At 45.2% G+C, this 13690-nt stretch overlaps 1 protein-coding gene across 1 annotated transcript in view; it reads left to right on the forward strand.

The window, feature by feature from the left end:
- The window catches only part of LOC115466979 (E3 ubiquitin-protein ligase RNF19A-like), an 86217-nt gene that overhangs the window by 10670 nt on the left and 61857 nt on the right, over positions 1-13690 (forward strand). The window contains 1 exon segment of the mRNA XM_030198589.1: positions 10265-10470. Coding sequence (XP_030054449.1) covers positions 10265-10470 — 206 coding nt within the window.

Consider the following 13690-nt stretch of genomic DNA (forward strand, 5'->3'; position numbering starts at 1 on the left):
CAAATGGAAAATCTGTCATTCCTAACATCAAGATTCAGTGAGGCATATTTCAGGGAGACTCCCTGTCCCCGTTTCTGTTTTGTTTGGCACTTAATCCACCGAGTACTCTTATTAACTCCTTGGGCTATGGGTTTAGCCTTACTCCAAAAGATGCCAACAACCTAGAGGTTACATCACATTTGCTGTTTGTAGGTTACCTGAAACTCTACAGTTCCAGTGACCAGCAATGAGCAGAACAATTTTGAGTGGTGTAAAGCTTTTCAGATGACATCACCAGTGGCGTAGCCACAAGTGGGCCTAGGTGGGCTGGGCCCACCTAATTTGGACTCAGGCCCACTCAAAACCCTGCTAGCTGAAGGCTTCCTCCTCCTTGGCCAACCAGCGCTTTTCCAAATGGCAGCCAGCACCACTTGCCTCAAGCTGATCCAACAGCAGCCCCTCTCCACATGCTCAGTTTTTGCCTGCTGGAATCATCGTCAACTCCAGACAAGTGCTGCCATCTGCTGTTTGGAATAGTGCTAGCTGCCTAAGGAGAAGGAAATCTTTAGATGGCGGGGTTTGGGGATCCTACCAGTTCAGGTATTTAATATTTTGGGTTTGTGGGCAGCTGGGGGGGGGGGGGTGCAAAGGGGCAGTCAGAAGAGAGCAGAGCGGGTCTGGGACGAGGAAATTCCATGCCACTCACCTTGGGCTCAGGCCCACCCAAAATCAGCCATCTGGCTATGCCCCTAGACATCACAATGGAGTGGAGGAGTAGCCTAGTGGTTAGAGCACTTAACCCTCCATTGCCTCAGGTACAAAATTAGATTGTGAGCCCTCCAGGGACAGAGAAATGCCCAGTGTACCTGAATGTAACTCATCTTGAGCTACTACTGAAAAAGATGTAAGTAAAATCCAAATAAGTAATAATAAGATGGATTTTGGGTCGGACAAATGTGCTAAAGTGACTTTCCTTAGGAGAAAGTTGAGCAAAACTGAAAACATATCTCAGACTGATGACTGTGAGATAAAGGAACTTGAACAGGAAAGGTGTATATAAATATCTAGGAATGGAGAAAGGAACAGCTATCAAGCAGAAATTGCTGAGAGAAAAAATCAGTAAAGAATATTATAGGAGACTAAAACTGATATTAAAGAGTGCATTAACATCACAGAATAAGATACAGCCTATTAATATACTGGCTTTTCCTGCACTTTCATATAGCTTTGATATTGTAGACTGGTCTCTTAAAGATCTTGAAAAACTAGATGTGTGAACTAGAAAACTTCTCCTTGCCCACGAGATCATCTATAACAATTAGTGTATGCCTAGATTGTACATTCCTAAATCTAAAGGAGCAATGGGATAGAAATAGATTACATCTACCGAGCTACTATAATGCAGTGGCATAGGCATATACATGGTGTGTGTGTTGCGTATGCACCCTCTGCCAGCAGTACTTAGAGCACAGGCGCTCCTTTTTCCCACGCTGTTCATAGGTGTTGCTACAGGGTGGCAAGTGTCATCTCATAAAACTGCCTTGCCATCCTAACCAGAGTCTGCATACTCTGGCATCACCTCCCTACCTTTCTCCTCCTCCCTCATCTCTCAGATCTGGTTTCTCTCCCCTCCACCTCGAGTTTACAAATTTGTTGAGGGTGCCAGCAGCGATTAGATCAGGCTTTCCTCTTGCTAGTCCCAGGGTCCTTTGCTCTGTTACAACATGGCAGAGGGAAAGCCTGATCTAATGGCTGCCAGTGACCACAATGAGTTTGTAAACTCGCAGCAGAGGGGAGAGAGACCGAATCAGGAAGGAGGAAGAAGGTAGGGAAAGAGATTGGACCTAAGGGAGGGAATGGGGTGGGAAGGAGAGGGAAAGACACTGCGGGAAGGGAAGAGAGGAGACATGCTGCACATGAAGGAAGGGAAGGGAAAGATAGAGGGGAGAAATTCTGCACATGAAGGAAAGGGAAAGAGGGATGCACATGAAGAGAAGAGAGGAGAGATGTTGCACATGAAGGGAAGAGGGGAGACATGTTGCACATGAAGGGAAGGGAAAGGTAGGAGAGGTGAGTGCTGCATAGGAAGGGAAAGGGGAATGCTGCACATGAAGGGAAGAGAAGAGAGATGGGAAACTAAATAGCTTTGAGGCAGAAAAATGGAAGAAAGCTGAATATGAAAGATCAGTGCCAAACATATGCCTAGGTCAGGAAGTGAAGAAGAAAGAAGGCGAGAATAGAAATAGCAAATAAACAGTAAGCCCTAGAAGAGTTAAGAAGGAAGCAGAACCAGAGACTGAGAACAAGGTGATTAGAAAAATAAAATCACCATACAATAAAGGTAGGAAAATGATTTTATTTTCAGTTTAGTGACTGGATTATGTCAATGTTGAGAATTTATATCTGTAGGCTTTATTTTGCACTGTACAGGAGGACATGCATTTCTATTTCTGTGGTGTTGTACAACATGCAGAGTCTGGTATCTCTGGTTTCAATTTTTGTCTCCATTTCAGTTTCTCTCTGCATGTTTTTTGTATTCCCCTATTTTGTATCAGGTGAGAGTCGTGTTCTGCATCTGCAACTGAGGTGAAGGATTCTACTAACATGTAGTGTCTGTATAGGAATCTGTAACAGTCCATCTTGTTCGAGTTTTCCAGAAGCAGGTATATTGGTGCCTTAGGGCCAAGTGTAATATTTAAAGCACTGTCTTTTCATAAGTTGGTTAGAGATACGGTATTATGGTTTGGTAAGTTTCCTATATAGATTTTGAGTGTCTTTTTGCAGGGTTCTGTGTTATTTTGCAAAGTGTCTGGCCTGTTCGAAAATTTAAAATGCTCAGGCGTAGTGGTCTCTACATCCAGTAGAGTCACCACACAAATGAAAACCTATCTGCTTTAAATAAACTGTTTGGCAGTGGAAGGAGCATGTACTATTCCTGAGGCAATCACAATTAGAATATTTTTTGTATTGTGAATTGTAAGGGGGATAGCATCATTGTTGGGGAATATGGAGTTTGTATATAAAACTGGAGTTATTTATAATGATGGTTTTACTATGTAATTGAAACTGGCTGGAGGGGGGTAGGTTTCTTTTATGTATAGAAGACTGTGGTGTTTTATTGCTAATTTAAAAGAGAGGGAAAAGGTGGTTATGATTCTCACATCATACCCCCCCCCCCCCCCCCCACACACACACACATACCTAGCTTGCCCCTCAGTTGCCACTCCAAATAATTTTGTCTAGAGATGCTGGTGTTCCGTGCGGTGTGCAATACACCCAAGGCTTGATATCAGCTTTTAGCCTGGACATGAGCAACAGCATTCAGAAGACAGGAGAGCCTGGGAGCCTCTTTGGCTTTTCACTGGCCATACACTGGCAACTGAGCCCGCAGGAGAAGTGGTTGTATGTGCAGGGAGAGGATGTGGGGAACAGGTGACAGCATAACAAGTTCATAGGAGCCAACTTTTCAAATTATTGGGGGTGCTAAACCCAATGGAAATAACCCCTCCTTGGACACTTACAAGGAATTTTCTCAATATTGGGGGTGCTCAAGCACCCACAGAGTCGGCTCCTATTAGCGGATCATGCCATATGGGGCAGAAGAGCAGTTTGTTAGTTTGTTTTGTATTCCTTACATCAGTAGCCTATAAAGCAGGGGCGTATCTGCGTGGGGCCTCAGGGGCCTGGGCCCCCGCAGATTTCGCCCTGGACCCCCCTACCGCTGCCAACCCTCCCCCTCCGTTGCTCGCCTACCTTCGCTGGCGGGGGACCCCAACCCCCGCCAGCCGAGGTCCGCGTCCTCCTGCCGCTGCCGGCTGCCTTTGGTCCTTTAATTCTTCCATTGAAGCAGTGGCGCCGACGAAAGTTTCTTTTGAGTCTGACGTTGCTGCACGTTGTACGTGCAGGACGTCAGACTCAGAAATTGTTTCTGAGTCTGACGTCCTGCACGTACAACGTGCAACGTGCAGCGACGTCAGATTCAAAAGAAACTTTTTCGTCGGCGCCAGCTTCAATGGAAGAATGAAAGGACCAAAGGCAGCCGGCAGCGGCAGGAGGACGCGGACCTCGGCTGGCGGGGGTTGGGGTCCCCCGCCAGCGAAGGTAGGCGAGCAACGGAGGGGGAGGGTTAGCAATGGCAGCGGCTGGGGGGAGGGGGATCGGCAATGGCGGCGGCGGCGGCGGCGGCGGCGGCGGGGGGGGGGGCTATAATGTGCCCCCCCTCTCTGGCCCTGGCCCCCCCTACCGCCGCAGTTCAGATACGCCCCTGCTATAAAGTACACGAGAACAATAAGTGTTACATACAAGTGTGAGTGCCTAATGATTAGGATGTGTGCAATAACCCCGACCCGGCTAGAGACGCACCTCATATTGAAAATTCCTGGCTACACCACTGCTGTTAATGGCCTCTAGGCTTACCTAATAACATCATCAGATCCAGTTTAATATTTAAACTTGGACAAGCATTCCAACGAGTAGAAGGAATGGTTAAAAATCCATTGGTACCAAAAGAGAAGGAAGCAATAAAATTTGCAAAGGAAGAGATCAACAGGGGAGAAACAGCAAGTGGCAAATGCATAAGTACAGTGGGAAATACATAATGTTACTTCAGGAACCATTTATGGATCAACATCGAACACATGAATCGCTAAAGAGAGGTGAATTGAAACCTAAGGCTGAGAGATTGATAGTTCCAGCTCAAGACAATGGTTTACAGCAAGCACTGAAAAAACGGGTGCAACAGACATCTGTAGATTGTGTCTAGCTCTTTCTTACAGAACCTACAGATGTCTGTTGCACCCGTTTTTTGCTCATCTCATGGCTGGCTGCGAAATACTGATGGCAGAAAAGTTTTAAACAGAACGACCCAAGAAGTTGGCGCATCTCATTCATTGGAAACCCTGTAAGCATTATAACATCAGTGTACTGGAAAAGCATTGGGATCATAACATTAAGAGAATTGTGGAGAATGAAGAGGTCATGAACACCTGGGACATCTCCATCCTGTCTGATTGTGTCCCAACAGGAGCAGGAGAGAGAAAGCTCCAGCGCTGCCCCCCCCCCCCCTTGGAGGCTGGGGAAGACCTAGAGGAAAAGACACAGCAGGCTGGCCTTCTTCACAGTCTGCCGCTTTGCCTTCCCCTGCAGATGCTTTCCCCCTCAGGCCGCAGCCTGCGCTGCTTTCACTAATGCCACCGCCGACGCTGCGACATCAGGTAAAAAAGAAATAAAAGATTTAAACATGTCGCAGGGCAGCAGGAACAGAAAGCAGGGCTGTCGTGAAGCTAAGGGCGGGCAGGTGAGCTGGCCCTAGGAAAAAAAGGTGCCGTTACGGCGTACCGCCACAAAAAAAGCACGTAGGCCTAGTGGGAATGTCCATCTAAATCTCATGCTTTCTTTTGTTTCAAGATCTTCATAATTTCTTTCATATGCCTTCTCTTTTGCAATATAATTATTGACACTTCATTAAGTATTTCTATTTGATCTATTTATTTGATTATTTAAAAAACTTGCATTCCTATTCCTAAAAATGGGAATGCCAGAAGCAGCTGTTCAACAGTAAAAGCAAGTTCAAAGCAAGCATAACATAATTTTAAATCCTTTCTAATTAATTATTCTTAGGGGCCCTTTTATTAAAGTTTGGTAAAAATTTGCAGTTACCGTGCATTAGTTGTGGAAATTTATATGTGATAACTGCAGAACCTCTCCAGAAGCTGTTAGAGGTATGTTTAGCATCTTCCCATACAGTTAATGCAGAGTCAATTCTGTAACTGTGCGCTTAAAAATAGGTGCTCAGAGGGTGCCTAGTAAGAGCCTATTCTATGAAGGAACATAGACATCTTCTCCAATATAAAATATTAGTGTAACAGCAAAAATATGCTCCTATAATTTTAGGCATGAACCTTATACCAGCCTTACATGTGTAACTTATAGGATTCTATAAATTACATACAAAAGTGTAAGTAGCACGTGCAGGATGTCAGAAACAGAACGAAGCCTTCGCGGGAAGAAGATGTCCTCCTCGGCTGGCAGGGATTGGGGTCCCCCGCCAGCAAAGGTAGGCGACGGTGGGGGAGGGTTGGCGGCGGGAGGGGGGGTCGAGAGGGTCGCCGGCGGGGGTCATCAAAGTTGGCAGCGGGGGAGGTGCGGGGGTTGGCAATGGCGGGGGGGGGGTCGATAATGGCTGGGGGGGTCGGCAGCACTGGGGGGGCTAAAATGTGCCCCCTCACCTCGGGCTTTGGACCCCTCTCCTCCCCGAAGTCTGGCTACGCCCCTGTTTAGCTGAGTGGCTGGGGTAAATGCTTGCACCTAATTGCAGCCTGTTAGGCACATAACTGCCAATATTCTATAACCTTAGCATGTAAGTGTTAGACACAACACTGACCCACCCATGCCCTTCTCACATTCACACCCCGCTAGCAGTTGTGCACTAAAGGAATTATGCACTAAGATTATAAAATACCTATTAACCAACTTATTTTCGAAAGAGAAAGACGCCCATATTTCGACCCAAATCGGGAGATGGGCATCTTTCTCCCGTGGGCGCCCAAATCGGTATAATCGAATGCCCATTTTGGGCGTCTTCAACTGCAATCTGTCACGGAAATGGCCAAAGTTGATGGGGGCATGTCGTAGGCATGGTGAAGGCGGGACTGGGGCGTGTTTATCGGCCGAGGAGAGATGGGCATCCTTGGCCAATAATCGAAAAAAGAAAGGCGTTTTTAGCACGAATTTGGGTCACTTTTTTTGGACCTTTTTTTTTCACAAAGAAGTCCCAAAAAAGTGCCCTAAATGACCAGATGACCACTGGAGGGAATCGAGAATAACCACCCCTGACTCCCCCAGTGGTCGCTAACCCCCTCCCACCCAAAAAAAGCAATTTTAAAAACTTTTTTTTCCAGCCTGTATGCCAGCCTCAAATGTCATACCCAGCTCCATCACAGCAGTATGAAGGTCCCTGGAGCAGTTTTAGTGGATGCATGCACTTCAGGCAGGCAGACCCAGGCCCACCCCCCCCTACCTGTTACACTTTGTGTGGTAAATGGGAGCCCTCTAAACCGCCCTCCAAACCCACTGTACCCACATCTAGGTGCCCCCCTTCAGCCATAAGTGCTATGGTAATGGTGTAGAGTTGTGGGCAGTAGGTTGGGAGGGAGATTTGGGGGGCTCAGCACCCAAGGGAAGGTGCTGAAGCTATGGACTTCAGAGGTAGTTAACTTTTGTTTTTAATTGTGACAAGTGCCCCCTAGGGTGCCCAGTTGGTGTCCTGGCATGTGAGGGGGACCAGTGCACTACGAATCCTGGCCCCTCCCATGACCCAATGCCTTGGATTTGTTCGTTTTTGAGCTGGACGCCTTCAGTTTCCATTATAGCTGAAAAACGAAACCGCCCAGCTCAAATCCGCACAAATCCAATGCATTTGGCTGGCACAAACCGTATTATCGGAAAAAAGATGGACGCCCATTTTTTTCGAAAATACGGTTTGTCCCGCCCCTTCACGTACCCGTTCTCGGAGATAGACGCCCATGGAGATGGGCGTTCGCGTTCAATTATGCCCCTCCATGTGCACTTATGCACAAAACTGCAAATTGGCACCAATTAACTCCAACAATAGCTAATTATTTATTTATTTTTCACCAATTAGTGCCTAATTTAACCATTAAGTTACATAGAGGAGTGGTTTAGTGGTTAGAGCACCAGTCTTACAATCCAGAGGTGGCCAGTTCAAATCACACTGCTGCTCCTTGTGATCTTGGGCAAGTCACTTAACCCTCCATTGCTTCAGGTACAAACTTAGATTGTGAGCCCTCCTGGGTCAGAGAAATATCCAGAGTACCTGAATGTAACTCACCTTGAGCTACTACTGAAAAAGGTGTGAGCAAAATCTAAATAAATAAATATGTAACTGGCAAGTCTATAACCTGCATGCACACCAATCATGAAAATGGGCATACAAGGTTATAGAATGAGGAGGTAATTGCTTAGGGCACTTTAGTTAAAAGCCTCCTGGGGTTTTATTCATTGCACTCTCCTTTTCTGCAACGTTATTCAAGCAGGTAATCATATTTCTTAGACCTTTATTTCTTAGGGGGGGGGGGAGAGAGAATGCTCTATGCACTCTGTCTACCTTCAGAATGTGATTCTCAGCTATTTATTTATTGAGATTTATTAACTGCAATTATGAAGAGATTCACCTAAGGTGGTGTACAGCACTGCAGGTTGTATGACCTCATGGATTTATTTTAGATGTATTAACTGTCTTTATGAAGTGATTCACCCAGACTGTGTATTCAGGGCTCTGAGGTACTCCCTCTCCAAAATGTCAATGATTTCTCTGAGCTGGTTAAATTCAGTTTCCCAAGTTCTCCAATCTTTCTTCTGGTTCATATTTTACTGTTTTCAATTTATCCAGTCTTTTCTGAATCTCAGAGTTCATTTCTTCCTGTTCATCCATTCTGTTCTTTTTCCTTGAGATGGCTTCCCAGGTCTGCCATGTTATTTCCAATGCATCTAATTTCACTGAAATTATTTCTATGTATGTCTTAAGAGTGGAAAATCATTTTTGCTTTTATAACAATCATTCCTGTTTGTATTGCCTTTTCTGCCTCGTGGTCCAAGTCCTCCTTCTTCCTTCTATTAGCAAAAGTGACTTCCCAGTGTTCTTCACTTCATCTTTATCTCCTGCCTGGATATGCTTTTTTTAATCACCCGTTTTCTTTTTGAATGTATTCTTTCTCTAAATTACTGTGCCTGCTACTTCAGTTCATCTAAAGAAGTCAGATTTTTCTGATATCATATTGACTGGTCTGTGGAGCTTCAGGACTGGCAACCACCCTTTCTGGTGACACAAACCAGCCAAGTCCTACACTCCTGCTAGGGAGCCAAGAACTCCCATTTGGCGGCTACCCTCTCCATCGGCAGCAAATTTGTTAATAAGACATCATCTCCTGCTGCCACAGGAGCAGTCTTGTGATAACAGCAAAATCTCACAGCTGTTATTGTGAGACTGGTCCTGTAGCACCAGGAGATGGCATTTTATTAAGGTGTCTCCTGCTGCCAGAGAGGGAGGAGACTTAGTGCTATGGCCGCAGAATTGAGGTATGCCAGGGGGTGGAGCCAGGAGGCATAGTGGGTGGGAATGGGGCAGGGCTGGTTTGGAGTGGAGTGAGGTTGGGGGTGTGTCTTAAAAATTGTGCCCCCTTGACAGCTTTAGTGACATCACTTCCTCTCCCTTGTACATGTCTATTTCAATTTCAAATGGCATATTTCTGGGCAGTTTTGAATTTCCCTTTCCGGATTCTGAACTGGCCTGAAAAAGTGTGCCCCCCCCCCCCTTTCCCCAAGGGATGCCCTCTTGTTCTTCTTTGTGGTATGGTGTGCTGTCTTGTGTCTGTGGAAGGTTGTTCATTCTGATCCTTTCACTGATGTAACATCCCTCACATTTTCAGCATAGGATAATATATACCAGATTAACAGGAAAGCATGAATATGATCATTTTCTAGTAATTGTCTTTCCCATGTAGACAACTGTGAGGGACCCATGCTATCTTTATTTTTTATTTATTACAAATAATTTTCCAGATTGCCCATCAAGGCAGTTTGCAATTTAAATAACAATTAAACAAACAACAAGTAGAACAAACAACAGAAAATCAGTCGTGCAATCATGATTTCTCTGAGTCTCCTACCCAAAGGCCCTAGCTCAAATGCTTGTTGAAAGAAGAAATCTTTTAGATTTTTCTTAAATGTAAGTAGATAAGGAGTAAGGACTATCAAAGGCAGGGAGCTAAGGCAACAAAGAAAGATTGACATGAAGGCTGTAGCCACATCCTAGAGGACGATGAGACACCAAGCAGAGACGCCTGGGACATGTGAATGTTTCGGTCAGTTTGCTATATAGAAAGGTTGGTTAGAGTGCGGTGCTCAGTGTGTCAATATCAGGATCTGGCAGAGTTTGCGAAGTGGTGAGGCTGGTGGTTTGCAGGGCTTTATGCTGTCTTCTTTTTTTGTAAATGTCTGAAACAATTACAATAAGTGGCAGAGTATGACAATTGATGAAATAGGCATGGGATCACATACCCAGTCCAATGTGAGATATGCATGCAGCTGCTGTGATGGCTTAACATAGGACCTGGTGGTAGACGTGAGACATTGCATGACAGGTAGAGTAGGAAGAGATGAGGTCATATTATGTATTTCATGTACAGCTAACTTTTGTAACATTTCTTTCTCCTAAAGACCTCTTTACACTTTGAGGGCCTGTTCTGATCCTTTGGTCTTTCTGCAGCTATGCTGTCATTGCATACGGCTGTGCAGAATGCCCCCGCCTGGCCTGTGGTCGAAAAAGCTGTGGGACAGAGTTCTGCTACCATTGCCGGCAGCTGTGGCATCCGAACAAGACATGTGAGCAATCATGGAGACAGTGGTCTCAGACAACCCCTGGAGTGACCGAACCCTCCACGCTTCTCATTCTCAATGAAGAACACGGACATGGTAATTAACTGATCATACAGAAAGCACTTGTAAATGGTGGGGGGTTTAAAATGTATTTATATTTTGATGGGGGGGGGGGGGGGGGGGACAATGTGCTTGTGTGCTTGAGGCCATGAAAGAGTTAATCCTGCCCTGATATGTACATACTTATTATTACTGCAATACAGATTATACATCACTGATAAGATTAGAAGGAAGATATATTTGTGTCTATTACAGATCACACAGCATACTTGCTTTCCTCTCCCCTGACTGATAATGGCATCTTTTTTGTGTCAGAGCATGCTACCTTTTCCTTGCTGCTCTTGTTCTACCTCTGTATGAGACTGAGCTGGTCTGGTGGCTTCTTGGCAGCGCTGTGCACCATTTCACTCTTTGGGTCTTCTGCAAGCTGGGCCAGCTGGGTTGCTGTAGAGGTCATCAACCAGAGCAAACAGAGTCTCACCTTGCAGTCAGACACAGGTCTATGTTAGCCAGGTTCTGGACAGTGCTAGAGTTTGTGGATCCCAGCCAAGGACTGTCACTGGTACAACTGGGCTGAGTTGGGGAGAAGAGGGTATGAAAAATATTATTTATTTATTTATTTATTTATTTATTTATTTATTTATAGTTCATTTGTATCCCACATTTTCCCACACATGCAGGCACAATGTGGCTTACAGAAGAATTTAGCAAAGAAATTACAAATTGTGAAGATGCAGATAAAGTGAACAAAGGATATACAGGAGGAGCAATAACTAAGAGCGGAAAACTAGGCAAGAGGGGGAATGCATTGGGGAATATTAGACAGCAGAGTAACTAGGAGAGTACGTTTTAACAAAGAGGTATGTTTTCAGCATTTTCTTGAAGAGAGTGTGGTCCATTTGCATTTTGAGGTGCTTCGGCAAAGCGTTCCACAATTTTGGGCAACAGTAGCGGAAAAAGGAGGGAAAAATCATCTTATATTTGACGCCCTTGCAGTTTGGGAAGTGCAGTTGAAGATAGGACCGTGCAGCAGGCACAGAATTTCTTAGTGGAAGATCAATCAAATTGAGCATATAGTCCGGGGCAAGTCCATAGATAATTTTGTGGGTTAAAACACAGATTTTAAAAGAGATACGTTCCTGTACAGGTAGCCAATGAAGGTGGTAGCGCAGAGGCTGTGCATGTGCGTATCGTTGTTTACCCAAAATCAGTCTCGCAGCAGTGTTCTGGACGGTCTGGAACTTTTTCAATAGTGAGGCTTTGCAGCCCGCATAAATCCCACTGCAGTAATCAAGATGGGAAATAGAAAAATAAACCCGGGATAACTGTGAATGAAGACTCTTGGTGCCATAGCCCAACAGAGGCTGGTTCTGACTAATCTGGAAGCCCATCCCACTTAAAATAAAATACCTTGATTATAAGGTTAAAGCCTGGTACATAAAGCATTTTTAATGAGTAATTTCTGAAGGAGAGAAATGTATTGTAGAACTGAGCAATTGGAGTGGATGACCCATGTGATATTTAAATGCTTCTATTTTTTAATTTTGTTTCTCTTCCTTACCAGGTAATGGAGGTGTTCTGTTAGTATATGCTGTAACATGATACCCTTTGTTAATCTTCCAAATGGGATACCAGATGGTGCTTAATGAGATCCTCCTAGGACAAACAAAGCTTCTCTTTGCTTTCCCACCTCCAGTCCCATAAAACCCTTATTTAAAACCAGGGTGGCCAGTTGTCGTGCAATTGAAAGGCAGGTCCCGCGTGTTTTGCGCTGTCCTGGAAAAGAATTCTCTTGATTATACCACTCTGAAATGTATTTAAAGACATATCCCACATTTCCAGCACACATGGCACGGAAGCTCTCGTAAAGAGCCGGTAAAAGAATCAGTTGGACCACTAAATGGCTGAGGAGTAAAAGAGGTCCCTCAGGGAAGACAAGGCCATAGCAGAGAGCTTAAATTAATTCTTTGTTTCGATCTTCACTGAGGAAGATGTGGAAGAGATACCGGTGGCAGAAATGGTATTCAATGCCGATGAGTCAGAGAAAGTGAAATACATTTCTGTAAACCTGTTAGATGTAGTGGGGTAATTTGACAAATTGAAGAGTAGCAAATCACCTGGACCAGATGGTATACATTCCAGAGTACTGACAGAATTGAAAAATGAACTTGCAGAGCTATTGTTAGTAATATGTAATTTATCTTTAAAAGCCGGCATGGTACTGGAAGATTGGAGGGTGGCCAATGTAACACCAATTTTTTAAAAAGGGTTCCAGAGGTGATCCAGCTGTTAACCGGCATTTGCAGGCAGCAGAAGTTTTAGAGACTTCTATTAGACCCATGAATGGTCTTTTCCAAGACCTTTATTTTTAAGCATTTTAGCCTCTAAAGATAGGCATTAGTGTGAATTTTATCACCGAAGAAAGACTGAACAATGATTGTCAATTATATCACCAAGATGCTCCTGAGGCAGGCACGTTCATGCTGAAACATGGTGCCATGTCAAGTCATCGGTAAAAGTCATAAACAGAAGCTTTAACTTCATCTTGAGCATCCCTTGGTCTGTTTAAGAAGTTCTGGATCCAGTTACCACTCTTACTTTGCCAGGAACAGGGCCAGCGGAATGTGATAAGCAGGGTATGCATGGCAGGGGGGCCCCAACATTCGAGGGGAGCCAGAAACAGCCATGCTTACCCTGCACTACACTACAACCCTCCCAAGAAGACCTATCTTGATCCTTGAAGGCCACCCTGGTGGTATAGTGGCCTCTGCGGCTGCGGGGGCAAGAAAGAATTCCACTCTTTCCTGCCATCTGCAGCTCCTTCTTCTCTGCTTTGCTCTTCTGTGATGCAAGCAGTGTCACTGTATTTTAAAAATGGCTGTTGAGACTGCCCCAGGGTTCCATCAGCATTCCAGGCACCAGGGGACAGGAAGACCGGGACAGGCGTTTCATCAGCCTGGATGAAGGAGCATCGATAGCAGGACCAACCGACTTGAAAGAAAGGGTCATGCCAATGTCCTTGCCTACCCACTCACCCATGTCAGCACCAGATTCCAGAGTGGAACATCGGGGAGATGATTTAGGCTGGAGCCCACACTGCTTTGAACCTAGGACTAACTTTTATTCTCTCTCCTCTTCCTCCCTCTCTCTGCCGCCAACGCTGCTGCACCCATACTTCAGAGAAGAGCAGGGCCACCACTCCTCCACTGCAGGGTGAAAGGGAGACAGTTGAGATAAGGAACAGGCATAGAGAAGA

This window comes from Microcaecilia unicolor, chromosome 3, assembly GCF_901765095.1.
Source record: "Microcaecilia unicolor chromosome 3, aMicUni1.1, whole genome shotgun sequence".
In the NCBI taxonomy this organism is placed as follows: Eukaryota; Metazoa; Chordata; class Amphibia; order Gymnophiona; family Siphonopidae; genus Microcaecilia; species Microcaecilia unicolor.